The sequence below is a fragment of the Polyodon spathula genome, chromosome 5, assembly GCF_017654505.1.
Source record: "Polyodon spathula isolate WHYD16114869_AA chromosome 5, ASM1765450v1, whole genome shotgun sequence".
Classification (NCBI taxonomy): Eukaryota; Metazoa; Chordata; class Actinopteri; order Acipenseriformes; family Polyodontidae; genus Polyodon; species Polyodon spathula.
In genome coordinates, this window is record NC_054538.1 from 7,051,143 (window position 1) to 7,071,803 (window position 20,661).

General features: G+C 39.3%; 1 protein-coding gene across 1 annotated transcript in view; it reads right to left on the reverse strand.

Moving 5' to 3' along the window:
• LOC121315362 (myelin transcription factor 1-like protein) overlaps positions 1 to 20,661 on the reverse strand; it is an 86,366-nt gene that overhangs the window by 42,516 nt on the left and 23,189 nt on the right. Inside the window, exons 3-5 of the mRNA XM_041249388.1 lie at positions 10,638 to 10,692; positions 10,399 to 10,432; positions 8,050 to 8,112 (exon numbers count right to left, since the gene is read on the reverse strand). Coding sequence (XP_041105322.1) covers positions 8,050 to 8,112; positions 10,399 to 10,432; positions 10,638 to 10,692 — 152 coding nt within the window. The remainder of the gene's footprint in view (positions 1 to 8,049; positions 8,113 to 10,398; positions 10,433 to 10,637; positions 10,693 to 20,661) is intronic.

Consider the following 20,661-nt stretch of genomic DNA (forward strand, 5'->3'; position numbering starts at 1 on the left):
TAATGTGAAAAGTATAATTGAGTTAGAGAAGCAGAAGCCATCCCTGGCTTGTACGAGGCCTGCCTGCTGCATGCGGTCTCCAATCTAAACCTGACATTGCCTAACTGGGACTGTGTTTGTGTAGCAGCCTGGGTACCATGCATTTGGACACAAAAAAAAAAAAAACTCACGATATGAATCACATGTGTAAATAGCTGTACCGCACATGTTTTCTTATCCTGATTGCATCTGTTGTATAGGAAATGTGCATCTGTTTGTTTCTAATAAAGCTGTAGTGAAGATCGACAGAACAGCGGATCTGATGCATCTTCATTGAGGGCTGCTTGTTGGCGCTCGGAAATACTTGGCAGATACATATGCATCCAAGAGTGCACAAATGACTGATCTTTAAAGACTATCGTGGGACACTCTGAAGAAAAGACTGTGCTAGAGATCCTGGTTGCTCTCGGTGACCCTACACCCCACTGACAGTGTTGTGGCTGTTTTTTTTATGTTCAAACCCTATACATTTAAATAAAATAACTGGTCCAGAGTAGTACTTCAGCTCAGCCCCCCTGCATTACTGATGTTGTTATTCAATAATTAGAAACCATGGAAGAGTGAGTACCAAGCTAAGTTAAAAGGCAAACCAGACCTTTTACAGAATATATATAGTGGGGAGGTTCAGCGCTCCAGGACAGAAGCTTAACTTAATACATTAAACACCCTAAAATGTGTAACATGTTCGTGGCTTGGTGCCAGTATACTGTGTATGAAGTCTTCAACCATTTAGCTTTATGGAAACTGATATGAACCTTTTGGGGCTCACAGCAAGAATGTGCCTTCATGGGCCAGACTGAAAACCTGGATGCATACCAATGATGATGCTTGTCACAGTATCTGCTCTATTTCCTGCACAAATGTTTGAAAACAGGAAGGCTTAGGGAACTGCTCAATACGTCATACAAAATGATTTACATTATGGAAATTTCAATTTCTGGGTAGCTGGCTGAGACTTCAACCTTTCTGCCCTTTAAAACTCAAGGTCATCAGTTTTTGTGGGTGTCTCCTACACTAAATGTTCCATATAGACAGGCCATGCTGACTAGCATTGCTTAAATGGTCAATAAATGTACAACTCTTTCTCTTAGGGATTTCATATATTTCCTAACTGGACAGCCGTAAACAGTAAGTAGTGGGGTTCTGAAAACTACAGTGTTATATGTCCACACGTGTTGCTATAACTGTTTAAATGACACACCTATCATTACTTTTCATTGTTAACATCCTGATAGCTTTTTACACTTGACTTTAAAGTCTGTTTCAAAACTCTTTTCAAAATGTCCACTCTAGTGTACTGGAGATTTGTCATTTAAATCACTGCAGGAAGAGCAATTAAAAAAAAAAAAGAGCTCTGGCTTTTCTGTTCTGTACCACATCTTGGGTCATTATTGCTGTGTTACCCTTTTAACGATGTGGCAATAATCCATATACTATCAGTGCACTGGAGCAGACAAACCCCCCCCCCCTTTAAACTTCAACCCCCTTTAAAACACAACCACCCCTCTGTCCATTTAAAATTGGCCATCTTTCTCTTTGTGGGGATGGTTTAAAGGGTGAGTTGTCTCGCATTGTGGTACATCCACAAAGAGACTGAAAACCGATGACAGGGGACCTGGCCGACAGGGATGGGACAGGTGGGTGACAAGGAAGCTGCAACTGCAGGCAGAAGTGTCGATCCCGATGAAAGTGCAGCGACCTCTGGCACAGGGGGAGAGTAATGTCAGCTAGGGAGAGCAATTGTGCTTGTTTGGCAATGACCTGGGAATCATACCCAGCGACAAAAGGTCCAGACACAAAGGACGGGTGTCCAGGAGTATAAGTCGATGGTTAGGTAGGGTTAGGTAGGTAGATGTGTAGGTGCCAGAATGTGGCACTGGGGTGGTAGTTGGGGCTGCGGTGGAGGTGGTCTCCTCATCTCTTTGCAATGAACCCCCCCCCCTCCTCTACCCCACAACAAGGGGACAGCGCTTTCTCCCCTTCTGCCTCTGAACCTGGAAGAGACTCCTCTTCTGACTTTGGAGGTGGTACCAGCTCCGACTTCAACATAGGCAACTCCAGTTCTGGCAACACCAACTCCGGTGTTGGTGCAGGCAGCTCCAGTTCCGGCAGCTACCACCCTTGCCTCAGTCACCGATTGCCCTCTTTCTGTGCAGCAGTTGACTGCAGCAATGTTTTTAGTATTTCTCCCCATTCCATTTTTAGTTCTGTGCTGGTTCTGTAGGGTGCTATCTCACCTGCCACCATATGTAACAAAGCCTTCGGCCAAGGCTCGTTTGCACCCTTTAAAAATAGGTGGCCCAGACAGAGAACTGCATGTTTTAGTGCAGCTGCGCACTTTTATTAACACGAATAAACTATACTAAACTATACCGGATGGCTAAGCTGTTTACTTGGTCAACTAAACAGTATGTACTTCACGTAAGGATCACACAGTACCCTTTCCTTAGACCACATAGGTCTGATCTGAGATGGCTTTTCCTCCTTCAGTCTTGTCTACAGGGTTTCCCCTGCCTTTATCCATGGCTTAATCAGCCTCAGGTGCTTCAATTGAACATGGAATCATGTAATTCCACTCTGGCTCCTGGTAACCCCGTGGCATTCTGGGGAATGTAGTCCTGTAGCACCCTCCTGGACTACATCTTTTCTTCTCCCCCAACTCTGCCACACCATACAGGGCAAATTTAAGAAAAGTTTAAATATTGAGCTCAGAATCTTTGTGTAACCTTAAAAATGTTACCAGCAAAATAAATCTACTGTTTCTTTTTGATTGAATGAATAAAAATGTATGGATGATTTACAAACTACAAATATCGAAAACAGATGTTTTTATTTTAATTAATGAAGCCAATTATATTAATATAGCGAAGCAAATACAATTACAGTACCATAAAACACCATGCATTTGTACATAAGCCGCATCCCTATATCAGTGTGTGTGTATAAGTCGCTCCTCCTTTTTCGAAGACCCCCACAACTGCCAAGAAAGCAGATTTTTTCATCACATTTTAAAACAAATTTGAAAAAAATCTGCATAAATCTGCACAGAACACACAGTGCTGAAAAAAAGCACTGCAAACCAAAATCAGCTAATGTATTTGCATAGTAAGATCACAGCATAAAACTAAATATTGATCTTATCCAACACACGATAGTTATCAGCTTTTTTTTGCCACAGGCCACAGCCACAACAGTATTAAATGCTAATCGAAATAAACACAAACTGGGATGTGAATTTAAGGTCATTCCCAGTTAGCTTTAATTAAAGATAAACAACCCGTTCAAGGATTCTATTAATCCTCAATGACAGAATACTGCAGTTCCCAAAATTTAAAACCTCAATGTCCTTGTAGATTTTTTACTATCAATATCGCCCAAGGATCTGTCTCACAGAAATGTACACCATGGTCAGCTGTGTTTTGGAAGGTAGTCTACTGAAATACAGGACCTCGTATTTAATTGCACTTATCCCTTGACTTAACAAGAGTGAACTACAGGGCACAAGATTTATATATAGTTTTTTTTTTCTTCTGAACAGTAATGTGCTAAAACACAACAAACACCCTTGTGTAATGATAATTTTATAAGCATAAAAGTTAAAGGTTAAAATCCAACCCTGTCTAGGTCACCCATGCAGACCATGTACCAAAAGACCACTATATTTTCAGAGGGTTTGTAATTACAATTGTAGACATTTGAAAAAAACATAAATTAGCTAAAAAGCCAACACAATTCTACTAAAAGCGTTTACAAATTAAATTTGGTTAGCTATTATTATCCAGTTTTGGATAATTTGATTTTTGGAAAATCAAGGGACAGCTGTATTCATCAAAGCTTAGAGCAAAACATTTATCATTTTTTTTTAAAGTTGTATCTTTTTTTTTAAATTCTACTAGGCAACTGTAAAATAACACCCAGTTTGTTATTGGTTTGTAAAATCACTATTACTTTTATTGTCTTCAAGAAGGTATACTGACTTAAATTTAAAATTGTTGACTAATTTATATAAAATATAATTTATATATATAAATATATAATATATTATATATATGGATATACTCACTATTAGTGCCTTATGAGTGATAGTAATACTAAAAAAATTTTGTTACCCATTATGAGTACTGTAAAACCTTAGTATAAGTCTATTTTCTAGGTATTTTATGGGCTCCTAAAAAGGGGGGAGCGACGTATACACCGGTGTGTGACCTATAGGCTTTATCCTGAAATTGTTGTCTCAAAAAAGAGTGGGGCGACAGGCTGTCCCCCCACCCCCCACCCCGGGACACTTTTACACCATTTTTTATGGTAATTCATAAAGTATTAATACCCCACAGTGTACTGTGCTGTGCGGTAGCCATACATTCACTACACAAGCACGTCTTCATTTGTGGTAATGTATTAATATAAAATAAAGAAAATCTTCAATTAAATCTGGAAATTCATGTGTTTAAACTTCAAATGCAGTACAGACGGCAGGGGGAGTGGCATGGGTAGCACATTGTGATTCATGGGGCTTTATAGGAAAGGTGGTTTCGTAACGGAGCTGTGCAGCTCCCTGTTTTCTAGATGGTCCTTTCTGTAGCTAGGTGCAATGCTGCACTATCTCCTTACCACTACCTGGCTTCGTTCCAATGCTTTTAGTGAGAGCTATCTGTCAAGGCATGAATAATACAGCCCCTAGGCTGTCGGCTGAATCCAAAAGAGGCATACATCAGGAAGAAAGCACTCCAGAACACGCTCCCGTGAAGACAGGCAATTATTCACCCACAGCTGCAGCCATGGCAATCAAACTGGTGGGTGAAGAGGTGTATGAAATAAGAAATAATAATAAAAATAAATAAATAAATGGAATACAAATACTGAAAAATAAGCTTTGGGAAAACTTCGATAATTTTACAAATAAATTTGTTAGACATTTTAATGACAGAGATTACAATGGGGAAAAAAAGAAAACAATATCTATTTTCTATAGAGGTTGATTATTCACAAAAAACATATAAAACAATATTTTTACATTTTTAGCGAAAGGTGGGGTCCATCCCTCCAAGACCCCCCTCCCCCCGGATCCGCCCATGCAAATACACTGTGCATAAAATAAAAAGAGAGATAGAGACTACAAATGCACTAGATTGATATCATGTTGGTGTCCTAAAGTCAACCAATGGACAACTGGCCAGAGAGGTGTTATATAAAAGCCTGTGACAAAATTCCAAGCCCTTATTTTTGAATTGGTATTACAGCACTGTGGTGTCTGCACTGAAATGAAGCTCTGCCCTACATAGCTAGAACACAGCTGAAGTAAAATACAAAGGAAAAACCACAGGGTATTCAGCAACAAACCCAGACAAGGTTATAAAATTACAACCTACATAACAGTGTCATTACAATAACCTAAAGCCACGCCATGTACAACAGAATATAATGAAATGATGGCACTGTACAGTACGTTCACAGAATATATAGAAAAACTAGAATGCCTCTATATTTGGATAATATATTTATTTACTTAGGTCTTACGCTTTCTTACTGTAATTTATCTGGACATGTACAATTGTTGAATAGTCCGTGTAGTATTGAGTAGGACTCAAAACTTGTTGTTGGAGGCGGGGCATCATTCAAGCTGAAAAGGAGTGGATTGGCTGGTGCGGAAAGAACTGAAACAGAGTTGGCAGTTTGACTGGCTGGTTTTTAGTGAGGGTGTTGTCTGGATCCAGCTGATGGCAGAATTGTGGACCAGTCGTGTCTTTCCTCTTGATTTGCTCTCCAGCAGCTGTGAATTGAGCCTTCTTTACGGTGTCCTGTCACAGACATATGATTTCGCTTGTCTCAAGACCAGTTTTAGAAAGTATGTTTAAGTAGCTTTTTATGTTATCAGATTCGTTGTATATTAGAATCTCTTTATGCACGAATTGATTTAAAATGTCATTCACAGTTAAGCACTTCAACGTTCCAGCAGGCATCTATGCACAATTTTCATAGTGCAGTTGTTAAGCAGTGTAGCTGAGTCCTTGTGTTCAGGTAGATACCTATCTTGAAGCCAAACCATGCCCCAGATTGTATCTCCTTCAGCTTGTCCTTCACTCAGTTAAAAAAATAAACAAGTGAAACCTGAGTCCTACAGCGAACACAGAGGCGGTCTCTCCCCGACTAGCACATTGCATTTTGGGATTCCTTTTTATAAAAACTAGTGATTTGTTTGAGTGCTCATTAAGAAGCAGGGCCATGGAAGTGAAGAGCTGTAAATGGAGTGCTATCAGGGTCACTGCCTGGCATGAGCATTGAAAATGTATAACTGTGTCTTCGCTGCTCAGTTAAAGGACTGTGTCCCCCATCAATTGTAGTGCTGTGTCAGGATATTCAACACGACTCTTCACCTTGCTGTCCTTTTCGACCTTATCCAGGATGATATTGCTGATTTGGTTCACTGTATTTGAATGCTTCCTACTTTAAATAAGGCAGGTGGTAATATATTACATTGTACCTGACTCCTGAAATTCAAACCATCATCACTGTCAAAAAGACAATGCTATTCTGGATTAAGATTGATTAAGGCCAGCACTATATCAATAATTATTTATTTTCTTTTTTTACCCTGTGTGCTCTCAGGTCAGTTAATAAGTTAGGAGTAAAACCCATTGCCTCATCGTTGTATGTGCTGCAGTTCCCCACCAGCAGTAAAATACAGGAACGTTCCTTCAGTTAAATACAGAGATTAATAAATGATCATATTCAACTTTTTTTTTTTTTTTTTTGCTATTTCAGATAATAGGAAAAGGGGTAATTAATACTGTATTAACTCATTGCAGCAAATAATGGAAAAGCATCACTGACTAAATATAAAGGCATTTTTCTTTTAGACTATCCTTCTATAAGCAGTAGGAATGAATCAATCAGTGACCTTAAGGTAGCTAGTGAGTCACGATTCAGCATCTTAATATATCAAAAATGCATTCTACATAAAGAGTGTGCATTTTCCGTGTTGTCAAATTAGTAAATTTGCAGTAAATATTTTTAAGAATCCACCAAGGAGAAGAACGTATTTTGGGGCCTTTCTGAAGCTCTGACAAATGTACTTGTACATGGACGATTGCTTTAAACAACTGTGACATCTACAGCAACTATCACTGGTCAATGGTCACTGCCATTTAGGCCTCATGCAACAACAACTGTTGACTACAAAATGAACAATTCACTCTAGTACAGACTAGGTGTGCAATAATGAGAAATGTGCAGCTTTAAGTTAAGCTTCTGGGATGCTTCTTATTAGTCTTGTATTATTAATATGTTTTTGTATGTCTTTCATCAAAAGGGCACAAATTGCACTTTGTACTAAAGACTTTGATAACGTAGGCCCACCATGCTGGTTCTGTAGCCACTTCTACCTATCCTGATGCATCTGTGCAGTTAGGCACAATATTTACACAATAGACACTGCAAAGATACCCTTAAAATATTGAAGTACTGCATACTATAGTAAAAGCTTAGAAAACTGTAATAAAGCAAAGGCAAGCATGGCAGAGAAGTACAGTATGGTAATCAATAATAGCCACATTACAAGTCTCATTTACCAATCTTGTAGATAGTAATATTCATCAAAAGTTTGTGTGTTATCTTTATTGCTTTATTAGAGTGATATCTGATCTCAATTTATTTGGTGCCAAGTTCTCATGAGAACAGTACTCTACAATGTTAGGCAGTAGTTCTGAGATAAATTACCTAAAAATTAACAATAACACAATGCAACAGCTGAAGCCTAGTAAACCTACATAAGTCAAAACATACTGACACTAAAATTGTGTTTGTTGTGCTTTCTAATGCTATTGCTGTTGCCACCCTTTTGTTATCTGGATGCAGTGCATACAGTGTCTACAAGCTTTTAACTTACCGTACATTTTATTTCTAGATCATTGGTCTTTAGTCATGTGATCCTATCATTTTGCACAGTCAGTAAGCCTCCAACCAAGCGTATCAGCAAGAAAAATAAATAATAGAAAGAAAAAACTCTTTTACCTTCTGTGCCTTGCATATTTGCCACTGACATGACCAGTGCCATCACAGCCTGGTGTTGGACAGCTAGAAAAACAAAAGCAGACCAGCTGAGACCAATACGTTACCGGGGTGCGATCTGTTCAATAAATATGCACATTTAATAACATTAGTTATGGTTTCAATTCCTTTCATTATATTCATCCTATCAGTGTATTGCAGAAACTCACATTCTAGCTTTTATTTCTCAGCTGCTTCCTGGTTGTTGCTGTTATATAGTTATTAAAAATGTAAAATCTGTAACCCCAAAAAACAATATAAACGTACTGTATGTGCAATTTAGGAACATTGGATTTTCTATCCCTGACACTTGCACTGGAGGCTGAGAATGACTAATTGATTTTTCACGCTATTTTTTTTTTTTCAGTAAATTCCCTCCTGTCCAGCGCTATATAAAGAACAGTTTGCCATTAAGAGCACTCACTCTCAGTCCTATTTAATTAAGAGATCCCCATCTTTCATGTCTAATTCTATAATAAGACAATCGCAACAGTGAATTCCCCTGTACAAAGTAATATTCCCTTTTTTATTTGACTGGAAAAACACATGTTCACCCTATTACAACTACAATATGCTATTCATACTACCTGTATAATGCAAGGTCACCAGGTTTTGAGCATGCATTTTTGAATGATATGGATGGCAATCTTGTTGTTTCAAGATGAGTTGATAGTGATTTTTTTGTTTGTTTTTAAGCAGTGTGGATAGGGTAAAAGTCGAGTTCCAAACAGTTCAATTCATCAGTTTTGTGAGAGGTCTGCTGGCTCACAGCCACAGCTGCTGCTAGCTTCATCTCTAATGAAAACACACACATGACCTGAAGCAAATGTTGGTTAATGATCACACTGTTTGTACTGTCTTTGCAATGGCACTGCTGCACTTTAATACACCAAAATAACCAAAATCAGCTGCTAATATTGGTGTGCTACGTTAATTTTGAATGTCATAATTACCTCTTAATTGAGTAAACGGCCATTAGAAGCACAAACACAAGGGAACAGTGTAGGATAATAAGACATGTCAGTTCTCAAGTTCATCATACATTTCTCAAGATATTGCATGTGTGGGGTTTACTTGCACTGGGAACTTAGTTGGTATTTGGGATACTGTGCATGTTTGCTACCCAGAAAACAATTTGTACCTAAACTCACCATTCGGTATTTTGATCATGTGTGACAGTATAACACATAGTAGTGTAAGCAATTAGGATATACTCTGGACTCCAAACCTGTAAACCGCTACCTACAGCAAGATCAAATTCCCCATTTCCCATGTGTGGCCCCACCACACAGCATCATCCTGTTTACATCCTGTTTACACTTATCTTACAGTGCAGCAGGGATGAGTAAAAGGTTGGGAATGGGATCTTCTCCCTCTCCCAATTGAACTTGTATTTAATCCTTTTTAAATAAGATTGGTAAATATGAAGCAGGTAAAAGAACTTTTGCTGGTAATGTAATTATTTTTTACGTGATCTGTTTCATGCTGAATATTTACACATATAAAAACAATTCAACAACAGTGAACTGTAATAAATAACCTATTACTCCATATGCCTTTAAAATTTGAAGCATTTTAATTACATTTTAAATTCAATAAAAAAGTACTATTTGAAAGATTTTAATTACTTCCCTAATAAAAGGTTATGTGGATAAAAAACTGTTTATAATTAATGTGATTGGCCTTTTTTGGGAGTAGGCTGAATGGTGCTTTCTTTAAAAAAAATAAAAATAACACCAAGGGCAATCTGCTTTCTGTTATGGAGAAATACAGGATGTTTCTATGGGTTATGGGAGTTAATATTGGCATTGAACATTGTGCTGTTTCCCATTGACATGTTTAACCCTTAGCACTGATTGCCAACATTTGATCTTGTCAGCAAGCAAGTCTTTCTAGCTTTGGACAGCTATACATACTTAATTATCTCTTTGCAATACAATCTGTAAAAAAACTCTCTACTGTATTTGTTGTTGTAATTCAATGTATGAAGGGTGACACTGATTTTTAAGGTAGTTTCTATGGGGGGCGAGTGCTAAAGTAATGTTGCTTTTCTTGAACATGTTGCCTAAGTTCCCTGTATCGTTATAATATATTCATAAGTGTATTATTTATGGATATAAAAATGATTGCAATTGCGATTCCACCTTACACACAGGAATGTCAAATCCATTTTTAGCAAAGTCTCCAGAGAGCTAATTTCATCTCTGCAGCAGGGTACAGATAAAACACCAATGTAACTGAAAGTGGATTAAAGCCATTAACACATGAATTTCCTCTACAGCTAATGAGGATGCATATTCTACTCACACTAACCTGAACAGCTCTTGTATTACTGGTTCCACGGGTACTGTGAAGAGAAATGGAAAACATATAGATATTTAAAAAAAAGATCATCAACTGCAGTACTTTTCCTTCTTTTATTCTCTGTAAAAAAAAAGAAAGGAATCCAGTGTAAGAGACAGCGGGTCAGAGCGAGACGTGCTCAGAGAGTGTGGCGCATGAAGGTCACCCTGAGCAGAGCCGGGAGTGATTTACTAAAGCAGGAGACGTACCTCGGATACCTTTGGAGCGTGTGCGATGGCGCTTCTCGTCTGCATCCGCCTCCATCTGGGAATAGATTAGCAGGCAGTCAGTGTTCTTATCCTGCATGACCAGACTATCAATGCACATGATGATACTGTGCTTCATGCAGCGTACAGCATCCTACCCACTTCTCACTCACAAAGCCACTTAAACATGAACCAAACTAAATAAATACAGAGCCGCCATTAAATAATTACTGAAGGGACAGGTTTATTCAGTTCCAAAAGCGTAATCCCATACAATTTCAACATAAGACATGCCGAGTCTGATGTTATATTTCATTGTACCCTAATAACAGAAGATTTTTAATAACTTCATATTTTAATAACAGATGATTTTAATAACCCCATATTTGAGCTTGTTTCTGCAGTGTGTGGTGTCATTTATACAATGTTATCTTTGCAAGTTATTACCCTTACAAAAGTTTACCATAGTAAGAGCATAGAAAAGTTTGTGAAAGCATAGTACAGTATAGGTAAGCATTGTAAAGACCAGGGAGGTACAGTAAAGCATATTAATAAATATGGCAAACCAGGGTAAACTATGGTAAATGCATTGGAAAAACATGGTCAAACTGCAAAAATACTGTGGTAAACTTTTAGAAGGGTAACCAGAAAGAAAGATATTTATATAGCCTATAATTATTATTTTTTTTTATTCTCTGCAGAAACATCTGTTTATAGTGTTGTCTTGACATTGTAACATATTGTTAATATAAAAAAGCAACTACAAAATGTGTAACATAGCATAATTTCAAGTGGCTGTACATATTTCACAATGTATAGAACAATACATCCACATAAATCACCCATGAACGCCTACCACCATTACACTGTAGAAATGGTTTGGGCCATAAAACAGTTGCTTTAAATTACCATGCTTTTGTGGTAGATAATGAAAAGGAATGTTTGCGCTTTTGAAATCAAATGCATGACTTAAAATCTAATGAAGCTGAACAAAGAATGCACCACTGACTCTGTGCTATTGGCACCTTAATGGTTAACACAAGTGGGATTAATAATGAATAGTTAAAGGTTTAGGGTTAGATCTTTAAAACTGACCCGTGCTCTACCTAACCTAAGTCATTTTTAGCATGTAAGAAAGTTTCTAAATGTATGCTATATGTAAATCAAATAAATCACAACTGTATTACTGTTAATGTAATACACAACAAAAACATGCAAGGCAATTCGGAAATGGGCAGCTATGAGTTAGGGTTGCTTGGTTACACAGGGTATTTCATGGGCTGCTGTATCATTTTAAGAAATGAGAAAATAAACTTCTCTAATTAAATCCGCAGGCTGCTGCACCTGAAATGATTCTACCACAGTTCTAAAGCCTTACCTCCATTGAACGCATCCGCTGCAAGCATCTCTGCCTGTATTTGTGTTGCTAATATGATCACACTGCACCGGTTGATTCAGAACTTGCACTATTTAAAAAACTCTCAACCTCGTTCTCGCTCAGTTCATTTGTTGAAAGATTATTCCAAATGCCACATTACCTAAGAAATTGAGAAGGTTTTTTTTTTTTTCGACATCAACATTTTTAACTTTATCCTTTCTCCAAATAGAAATGGAGGATGCGCTTTGTCGCTAGTAAATGAATAACTAAGGGGTTGATTTGATTAACCCATACTTTGTTGGGATAAACCGTAGATTAATTGAATTGCCACTTATTTTCAGGGGTAGTTCCCCAATGCTGTAAAATGCTCTAAATAAATGAAGTTGTGGCATATCCCAGGGGGTTACTGCTTGATCAGTTCAACCCCTTAGTTAGTAAAATAGTTGCTTCAATGGACAACCCAATCTAACAACCACTAACTGTCCTAAAGTGCTTCTATGAGGCTCCCCTGAATTCCATCCTAAATCTGTTGAACAGCCTCTTGTACTGTCTGTTAACACAAGGACCACAGAGAAGACTTGAGATCTCAGTCTAGCTGGTTGTGTAAATGTATGAAGCAGGGGCTGAGGGATTTGACTACTGCCCACGCGAAGTGCAACACAGCACCTGAAGCATAGAAAAAGGTGGATATAAACAGGCCCAATGCATTAGGCTTCAAACCTGGGAGACTGTATCACTTACTTTTAAAGTAAAAAATTACACAATACTTGGAGAGGAATGTTTTAGCGAAGTAGCATCAACTTGGCTCTTTCTCCACATAATTAAATCAGATATGCACATACATCCATACACATATAAACATACAGCACACACACACACATACACATATACACATAATGTGCTAATGTGACTGGCGGTCAAGGCTGGCCAGCGGCAGAAATAGCAAACACCCAGAGACAGTATTGCAGTTCAGCGCCTTTACACACTTATTTACACAAAACAAGCAAAACACAAGAACAAACAAAAATTTTGAACAAAACACTTCTAAATACACCCAGCACCCAAGAACAGCTATCATGGTGTATACTTTCTTTCTTATTGTTCAGAGTTAAGGTGGCCATATGGCTCTGTGTTCAACAGGACAGTTTGGCACAGTTCAGGCTTTTCAACTCACCACCCAATGCATTCTGGCAAGAGTAGTATTGCTTCTCTTAAAGGTAAGAATGGTACCTAAGACAGGTAAAACGTACTAGAATGCATTGTGTTGTGAGTTAAAAGCCCAAACTGTCCCAAACTGTCCCACTGAACACAGAACCATATGGTCACCTTATTCAGAGTTGGTATCACCTCCACTGAACACTTTCTTTCTCTCACCCCAAAAAGTGAACTACACACTCTGCACCACACCCCTGTGTTCTTTTGCATAGGGTGTGGCCAGACGTATTTAACAACCAATCATTCAATTACCACCTAGCACATTCCACACTTTTCAATCAAACAATTTCACTTAGATAATTAAACATAATTTCCATCAGGACAGCACGGTGGCATGGTGGTTAGCGCTGCTGCCTCACAGCTCCAGGGTCCTGGGTTAAATTTTGGGTTTTCTCCCACAGTCCAAAGACATGCTGGCTAGGTGGATTGGCCTCTCTTTATTGCCCCTTAGTTGCGTCCTATCCAGGGTGGAGTCCTGCCTTGTGCCCTGTGTCTGCCGGGTTAGGCTCCAGCTCACCACAACCCTCTACAGGATTAAGTGGCTACAGATAATAAATGGATGGATGGGCAATTTCCATCAGCGCACACCTACTCAGCCTCATCCTCCCCCTACTCTATCACAATACATACATGCATACATATATCATTTTCCCTTGATTAAAAGTCTACTTTAGAAAAAAAAAGTTTTTTAAACTGCAAAACCATTCATCCCACGGCCACGGGGAATCTCCCAATACCGTCTTTCCAGATTCGAACACTTAGAAACAGTTAGCTAAGAGCTTCTCTAGATTAAAGAGAAAAATACCCCTAGAGTCTACGAGAGCTGGGGTGGAAGATGACTCAACGTTGGACAACATGGTTAATGACTTAGGAATGGAAACGGATATGAGTATGGAGAGTACTTCACAAAATACTAGTTCAAGATCTGCAGTTAGCAAAGACATGGAACTCCAGGTTTGTGTCTGCGGCTGGAGCAAGGCGACAACGGTCAGGGGTTTGAAGATTCATCAAGGGAGAATGAAATGCTTGAGGGAGAAGGGACAAGGGCCTCGCATTGATCGGTACTTCTTACGAAGTCAGTCAAATCAGTCGAATGAAATCCAGTGACAGGAAGCAAACCACAGTTCACAGGATATCAGCACCCCTGCCATAGACGTGAGGAGGATACAGTTAGTGATGAACCTAATGATCCTTGTGAACCCGGTCAGACAAACCAGCATAAGAGAGAAAAGAACCTCAACGGGCACAAGCCTGGAGTTAAATGGCCAAGAGCTTGTGAAAAAACTGCACGGGACACAGTAAATACAGATCTCTGCTTTGCATTGGAAAGGTTAAGTGGAACAGTTGAAAAGAAGCTGGATAAATTTGGGGACATCATCTACGCATATGGAAGTGAGAGGTTTGGAATTGAAAAAAGGAAGGAAAAAGTATAAACTATTCCTGGAAAGTCTAGACGGCAGCAGGAGATTGAACACTTAATTAGAGAAAGGAGACAGCTGTGGAAGCAATGGAGAAGAGCAGAACAAAGTCAGAAGGAGGGACTCAATCTGTTACAAAGGGTCATAAAAGATAAGCTTGCAACACTGCGCAGAGCTGAGCGCCTACGGAAACGCTACAAAAAGAAGGAGCGTGCGAGAACTAACTTTTATAAAGATCCATTCAAATTTGTAAAGAAGTTATTCACCAGTGAGAAGAATGGCACACTAAAAGTATCTAAGGTTGAGCTGGAGAGATATTTGGAGGAAACACATACAGATTCAAAAAGGCAGGAGTCTATGTTAATTCCTTCAGACATCCCACCTATCAATCCACCAGAATACCAAATGGAGGACTGTGCACCTAAGTGGAAAGAAGTAGAGTAAGCTGTGAAAAAAGCAAGGGCATCATCATCTCCAGGGCCTAATGGAGTTCCATACAGAGTGTACAAGAGTGCTTCTGGAGTTCTACGAATTCTGTGGAAATTGATGAAAGTGGCATGGGAAAAACAGGTTGTACCGAGAGCATGGCGCCGAGCAGGTGGAGTCTTTATACCTAAAGAAAAAGATTCTACAAGCATCAGTCAATTTCGTCCTATTTCCCTATTAAATGTAGAAGGCAAAATTTTCTTCAGCATTATTGCTCAGAGATTGTCAACTTACCTATTAAAGAACTGCTTCATTGACACTTCGATACAAAAAGCGGGCATTCCAGGTTTCCCAGGATGCTTAGAACACATCTATGTGATCTGGCGACAAATTCAATCAGCTAAAAAGGAGAGGAAGGAGCTCCATGTGACATTCCTGGATTTGGCTAATGCATATGGTTCAGTGCCACATGAACTTCTTTGGGCAGCATTTGATTTTTTCAGTGTACCGATGACAATAACAAATTTAGTGAAAGTCTACATTGGAGATTTGTAATTTAGTTTTTCAACTTCTGAATTCAGCACTACATGGTAATGCCTAGAGGTTGGAATAATGGCAGGATGCACCATTTCTCCACTGGCTTTTACCATGGCAATGGAAGTAATCATTAGGGCATCAAAATGGGTAGTAGGAGGAGTGCGCTTGGCTTCTGGAATGCGACTACCACCAATTCGAGCATACATGGATGACATGACATCCATGACTACAACAGTAGCCTGCACTAATCGGTTATTGGGCAAATTAAGCAATAACATTGAATGGGTATGAATGCAATTCAAGCCCACTAAATCAAGGAGCATCTCTATAATTAAAGGCAAAGTAGTAGATAAAACATTCTTCATTAATGGTGAGGCAATACCAACAGTCTCTGAGAAGCCAGTGAAGAGTCTTGGGAGATGGTACGACGAGGATCTAAAGGACACAGTTTGTGTAGGAGAAGTTAGACAACAAGCAGTGGAAGGGTTGAAGAGCATAGACAGCTGCACTCTACCGGGCAAACTAAAACTCTGGTGCTTTCAGTGTGGTCTACTGACGAGGTTGCTGTGGCCACTGACTGTGTACGAGGTTTCTTTGACAACAGTAGAGAAGCTGGAAGCCTTAATCAGTTCATACATCAGGAAATGGTTGGGAGTTCCATGCTGCCTCAGCAGAGTGGGACTTTATGGTAAAGGAATACTGCAGCTACAAGTCTCCGCTCTAACCGAGGAATTTAAGTGCACCAAGGTCAGACTGGAAATGACATTAGTAGAGTCACACGACAAATGCGTAAGGGAGGCAGCACCTGTGATGAAAACTGGAAGTGGGTGGCAAAGAAAGCTGTGGAAGACGCAAAGGCTGCACTTCAAATTGGTGATATCATGGGGCAAGTTCAGCATGGAAGAGGGGGTCTTGATCTCAGTTCAGCTCCTCCTACATGGCACAAGGCAGCCCCAGCTCAAAGGAGGAAGCTGGTAGTCAACGAGGTGCAAAAGCAAGAGGAGAGGATGAGGTGTATAAAGGCCATTTCTCAGGCCAAGCAGGGAGAATGGATGAGATGGGAAAGTGTGGAACAACGCAAGATTGGCTGGCAAGATCTATGGTCAATGGAATAGAGCAGGATCAGTTTCCTCATCAGGTCAACATATGATGTTCTCCCATCACCACAGAACCTAAACCTCTGGGTAGGAGAGGATCCCTCATGTCCTTTGTATTCATCACCTGCAACATTAAGACACATTTTGACAGGATGTAAGGTGGCTCTTAGCCAAGGTCGGTTTACTTGGCGCCATGACCAGGTGTTGCGATGTTTGGCCTTAGCAATGGAAGACAAGCGTAACCTGACCAATAAGTTGCCACCTGTTCCATCAAAACATTTCACACAAAAGACAACATTCCTCCACCCAGGAGAGCAACCACCAAGAAAAGGTGTTAAAACCAATCCTCGCCCAGGACAACTGGAAGCTGCTAGAGACTGGAAAATGCTGGCAGATGTTTTTCCACCTGAGATTGTCACCACTAACCTTCAACAAGATATTGTCTTGTGGTCTGGATCAGCACGCCTTGTTCACCTGGTAGAGTTAACAGTGCCATGGGAGGATGCTGTAGATGAGGCATACGAGAGGAAGAAACTGTGGTATGTTCAACTAGCCACTGAAGCGGAACAGCGAGGATAGAGAGTCCGGGTTTATCCAGTGGAAGTGGGTTGTCGAGGATTAGTGGCACACTCTACAACCTAGTTTCTCAGAGACATCGGATTCAGTGGCCAAGAGTTGCGTTGCACAGTGAAGAGCTTATCATAAGCAGCAGAGAGGAGCAGCAACTGGCTGTGGTTGAGACAGAAAGATTCTGACTGGGGATCTCAAGCACAATAGAAAGAAAGAAACGCTGATGTACAGGTAAGCTGGGCTGAGTTGAGCGGGGGACAGAGGGACGTGATGCTGGGACGCCAGAATCTAGAGGTGTCGTGGGCTAGTCGAAGAAACACTGAGGATGGAAGGTGCCCACTTGAAGACCCCCCAGAGATGTACCCTACTTAGCTCAATCCAGACGGTTGGCATGCTGATGCGCTGGGGAGGCCGCACTGTGGTTGATCTCCGGAGCCAGCATTGCAGCCGTTGTGTGTGCTGATGCACCAGGGAGGCAAATAAGCTGATCCCTGGAGCCAGCATTACACTTCAGCCATTAACACCATACAGAAGGATATCTACATCATTATATGGAAGGAAATGCAAATGGATGGAGACACATATGGATCACATTAGTTTACTGTAAAGCTATGTCTTAGTTGGTGCTTATCTTGGTGAGAGCCGAGTTCAGATCAGCATGAAGTTTTAACATCTACTCTTGTGTAATGGAAATCATGATAAATGTAAAACTCTGTGTAACAGAATCACACATGCAATCCCCTCCACTATATCCCCATTGTGGGGTATATATAATAAGGGACTTCGAAAACAGTTTCGTAAGGGTTAAAAATAATAAACAATGGAGCATTCAGGCTAAACCTTGAATATTTATACCTTGGCAAAAATGGGTTTCCATAGCAATCTGTAGAAATCCTACCTCAGGAAAAACTAACAACGCATCATTCTCACACCATGGAGGCATGCCTCCTGATGGTTCATACAGACAGCGACATTTGGTGTAAAGAGGAAAATAAGGACATATATAAAACATTATATAGAAGACAACATCCAAATCTGACGTCTGTTTCACATTTACTAAGAGGATATGCACTTTCCACTGTATTCAATGTACTATGTATTATGCTACTATCATGTATTATGTACTTTCAGCTGTATATCATGTATTATGCATTTCTCTATTTGAAGTGTTATGGATTTTCCTGTATTTATTGCATCTTGTAAAGCGCTTTGTGATGGTGTTCCACTATGAAAGGCGCTATATAAAATAAAGATTGATTGATTGATATCAATTTTCCTCACAACCTCTGTTCTTTTTGCTACCCTACATTTTAAATTAAGATACAGATTTTTTTGTGTGTTGTGTATGCATGTTTTTTTCTGTGTGTTGTGTATGCATGTTTTTTTGTGTGTATTGTGTATGCATGTTTTTTTGTGTGTGTTGTGTATGCATGTTTTTTTTGTGTGTTGTGTATGCATGTTTTTTCTGTGTGTTGTGTATGCATGTTTTTTCTGTTTCTGTTGCATTTTAGGGGCACATTATAAATGACAGACCCCATCTTCATGGAATATCCACGTAAAATGTTGTTTACATTAAAAAAATAAATAAATAAAAAAAACACTTTTAAATTGCCATTTGAAAGTATCTAACCAAGTTTATTGAGGTAACTATATTTTACAAAAAGGTAAAGCACAGTATCACAGGGTAAAATCAGAGTAAAAGATGGTAAATCATCAACAGCAAATAATGATAAAAATGTTTACTTTGAGAGAAGCATTTGCATTTTCTGGACAGAATCAAAGGCAAGCAATCACAGCTCACTTCTTAATTATAAAATACTGCTTGAGTTTCATGTATACCACACCTGAATACCAGGAAGCCTCATTAAAGCCTACTCTACATTCCTTTGTATTGATTTAACCATCCAGATGGTTATATAAAAAGGCAGTTACCTGCACAAATCAGAATTTTAAATAAGCTTGATATTTACATAGCTGTTATAATTGGGTCCAATGGTCCAGCATCTAATATTATTGCCTAAAAGGCTCCATCAATTTATCCAATGTGGTGCATTTTTAATTTTAAACCAGAACACCTCTGGATGATAACATGGATACACAAGAGAGATGATATTGTTTTTTCTTGTGTTTTTTTGGCATCTATTAGGTCTTCCCTAGAAGCTAAAAGCTTTTGAAACTGTTGGCTACACATTGTTTTCGCTATTAGTATTATCACATATATTATTTGTGTGTGTGTATATATAATATATATATTATATATATATATATATATATATATATATATATATATATATATATATATATATACTGTAGCATGCAAGGGGGAAGGCAGCAGCAGGGCTGGTAGGTGACGTAATCATACACAGTGACATAAGCTCTTTTGTACAGCGGTATCGGCACTATGCTTTAGTATGAGAGGTCCCGGGTTCGTTCCCGCCCTCCACCTGTGTGTGGATTGCCTCGCCCTGTGTGATGCTCCAGCCTGCGTTAACCGAGATCGCTACAATATAAATACCTGCTTTTATATTGTTATCTTCCAATGTGCAGAGTAGCCCCATGTGGTGTGAGAGCAACCAAGAAAGATTCGGAGAAGGGATGATTTTCCACAGGGGATTTTAAATTAATATAAAAAATGTTGAATAAGTTAAATATCCTGCCAGCAAGCTGGCTCTTTTTTTCTTTTTTAATTTTAATTTAGTAGTCGACAATTCTTTTTTATGTTTTCTCCCAATTTAGAATATCCTTTTTTTTTTTAGGCTCAGCTCACCGCTACCACCACTGCGCTGACTATGGAGCTGCAAAGACAAGCACACGCTGTCCTCTAAAACGTGTGCCGTCAGCCGACCACTTATTTTCAGACTGCAGACTCACCACGCAGCCACAGAGCTACAGCATCGGAGGACAACGCAGCTCTAGGCAACTTACAGGCAAGCCCGCAGGCGCCCGGCCAGACTATAGAGGTCGCTGGTGCGCGATGAGCCAAGGACACCATAGCCAACCTACGCCCCTCAAGCCACACTGAAGAGCCCATTCTTGGAACACATGATCAGGGTGCCTGGGATGAATAATTGGAATGGGGTTTTTGTTTCTTTTTTTCTTTTGCACATTTTAAATTAATCAGGGTGTTTTTTTTTTTTTTTTTTTTTTTCTTTTTTTGGCTGCTTTTGGTCCCTTTTGAATATATGGCCATAATTCTTTTATGTATTATCCAATTTGTTCAAAAAAAATAAAAAACATGTCCATGCTGAAGTTTCATTGTACACCTGTTAGATTTGAGCTGGCCATGCTAAAATAAGTTTGTTGTTTTTCAGACTATTTTACTTTTTTTTATGAAAGCCAGTTTTATTTCAAGCATTTTTTATGATTTCAAGACAAACAAAATCCAG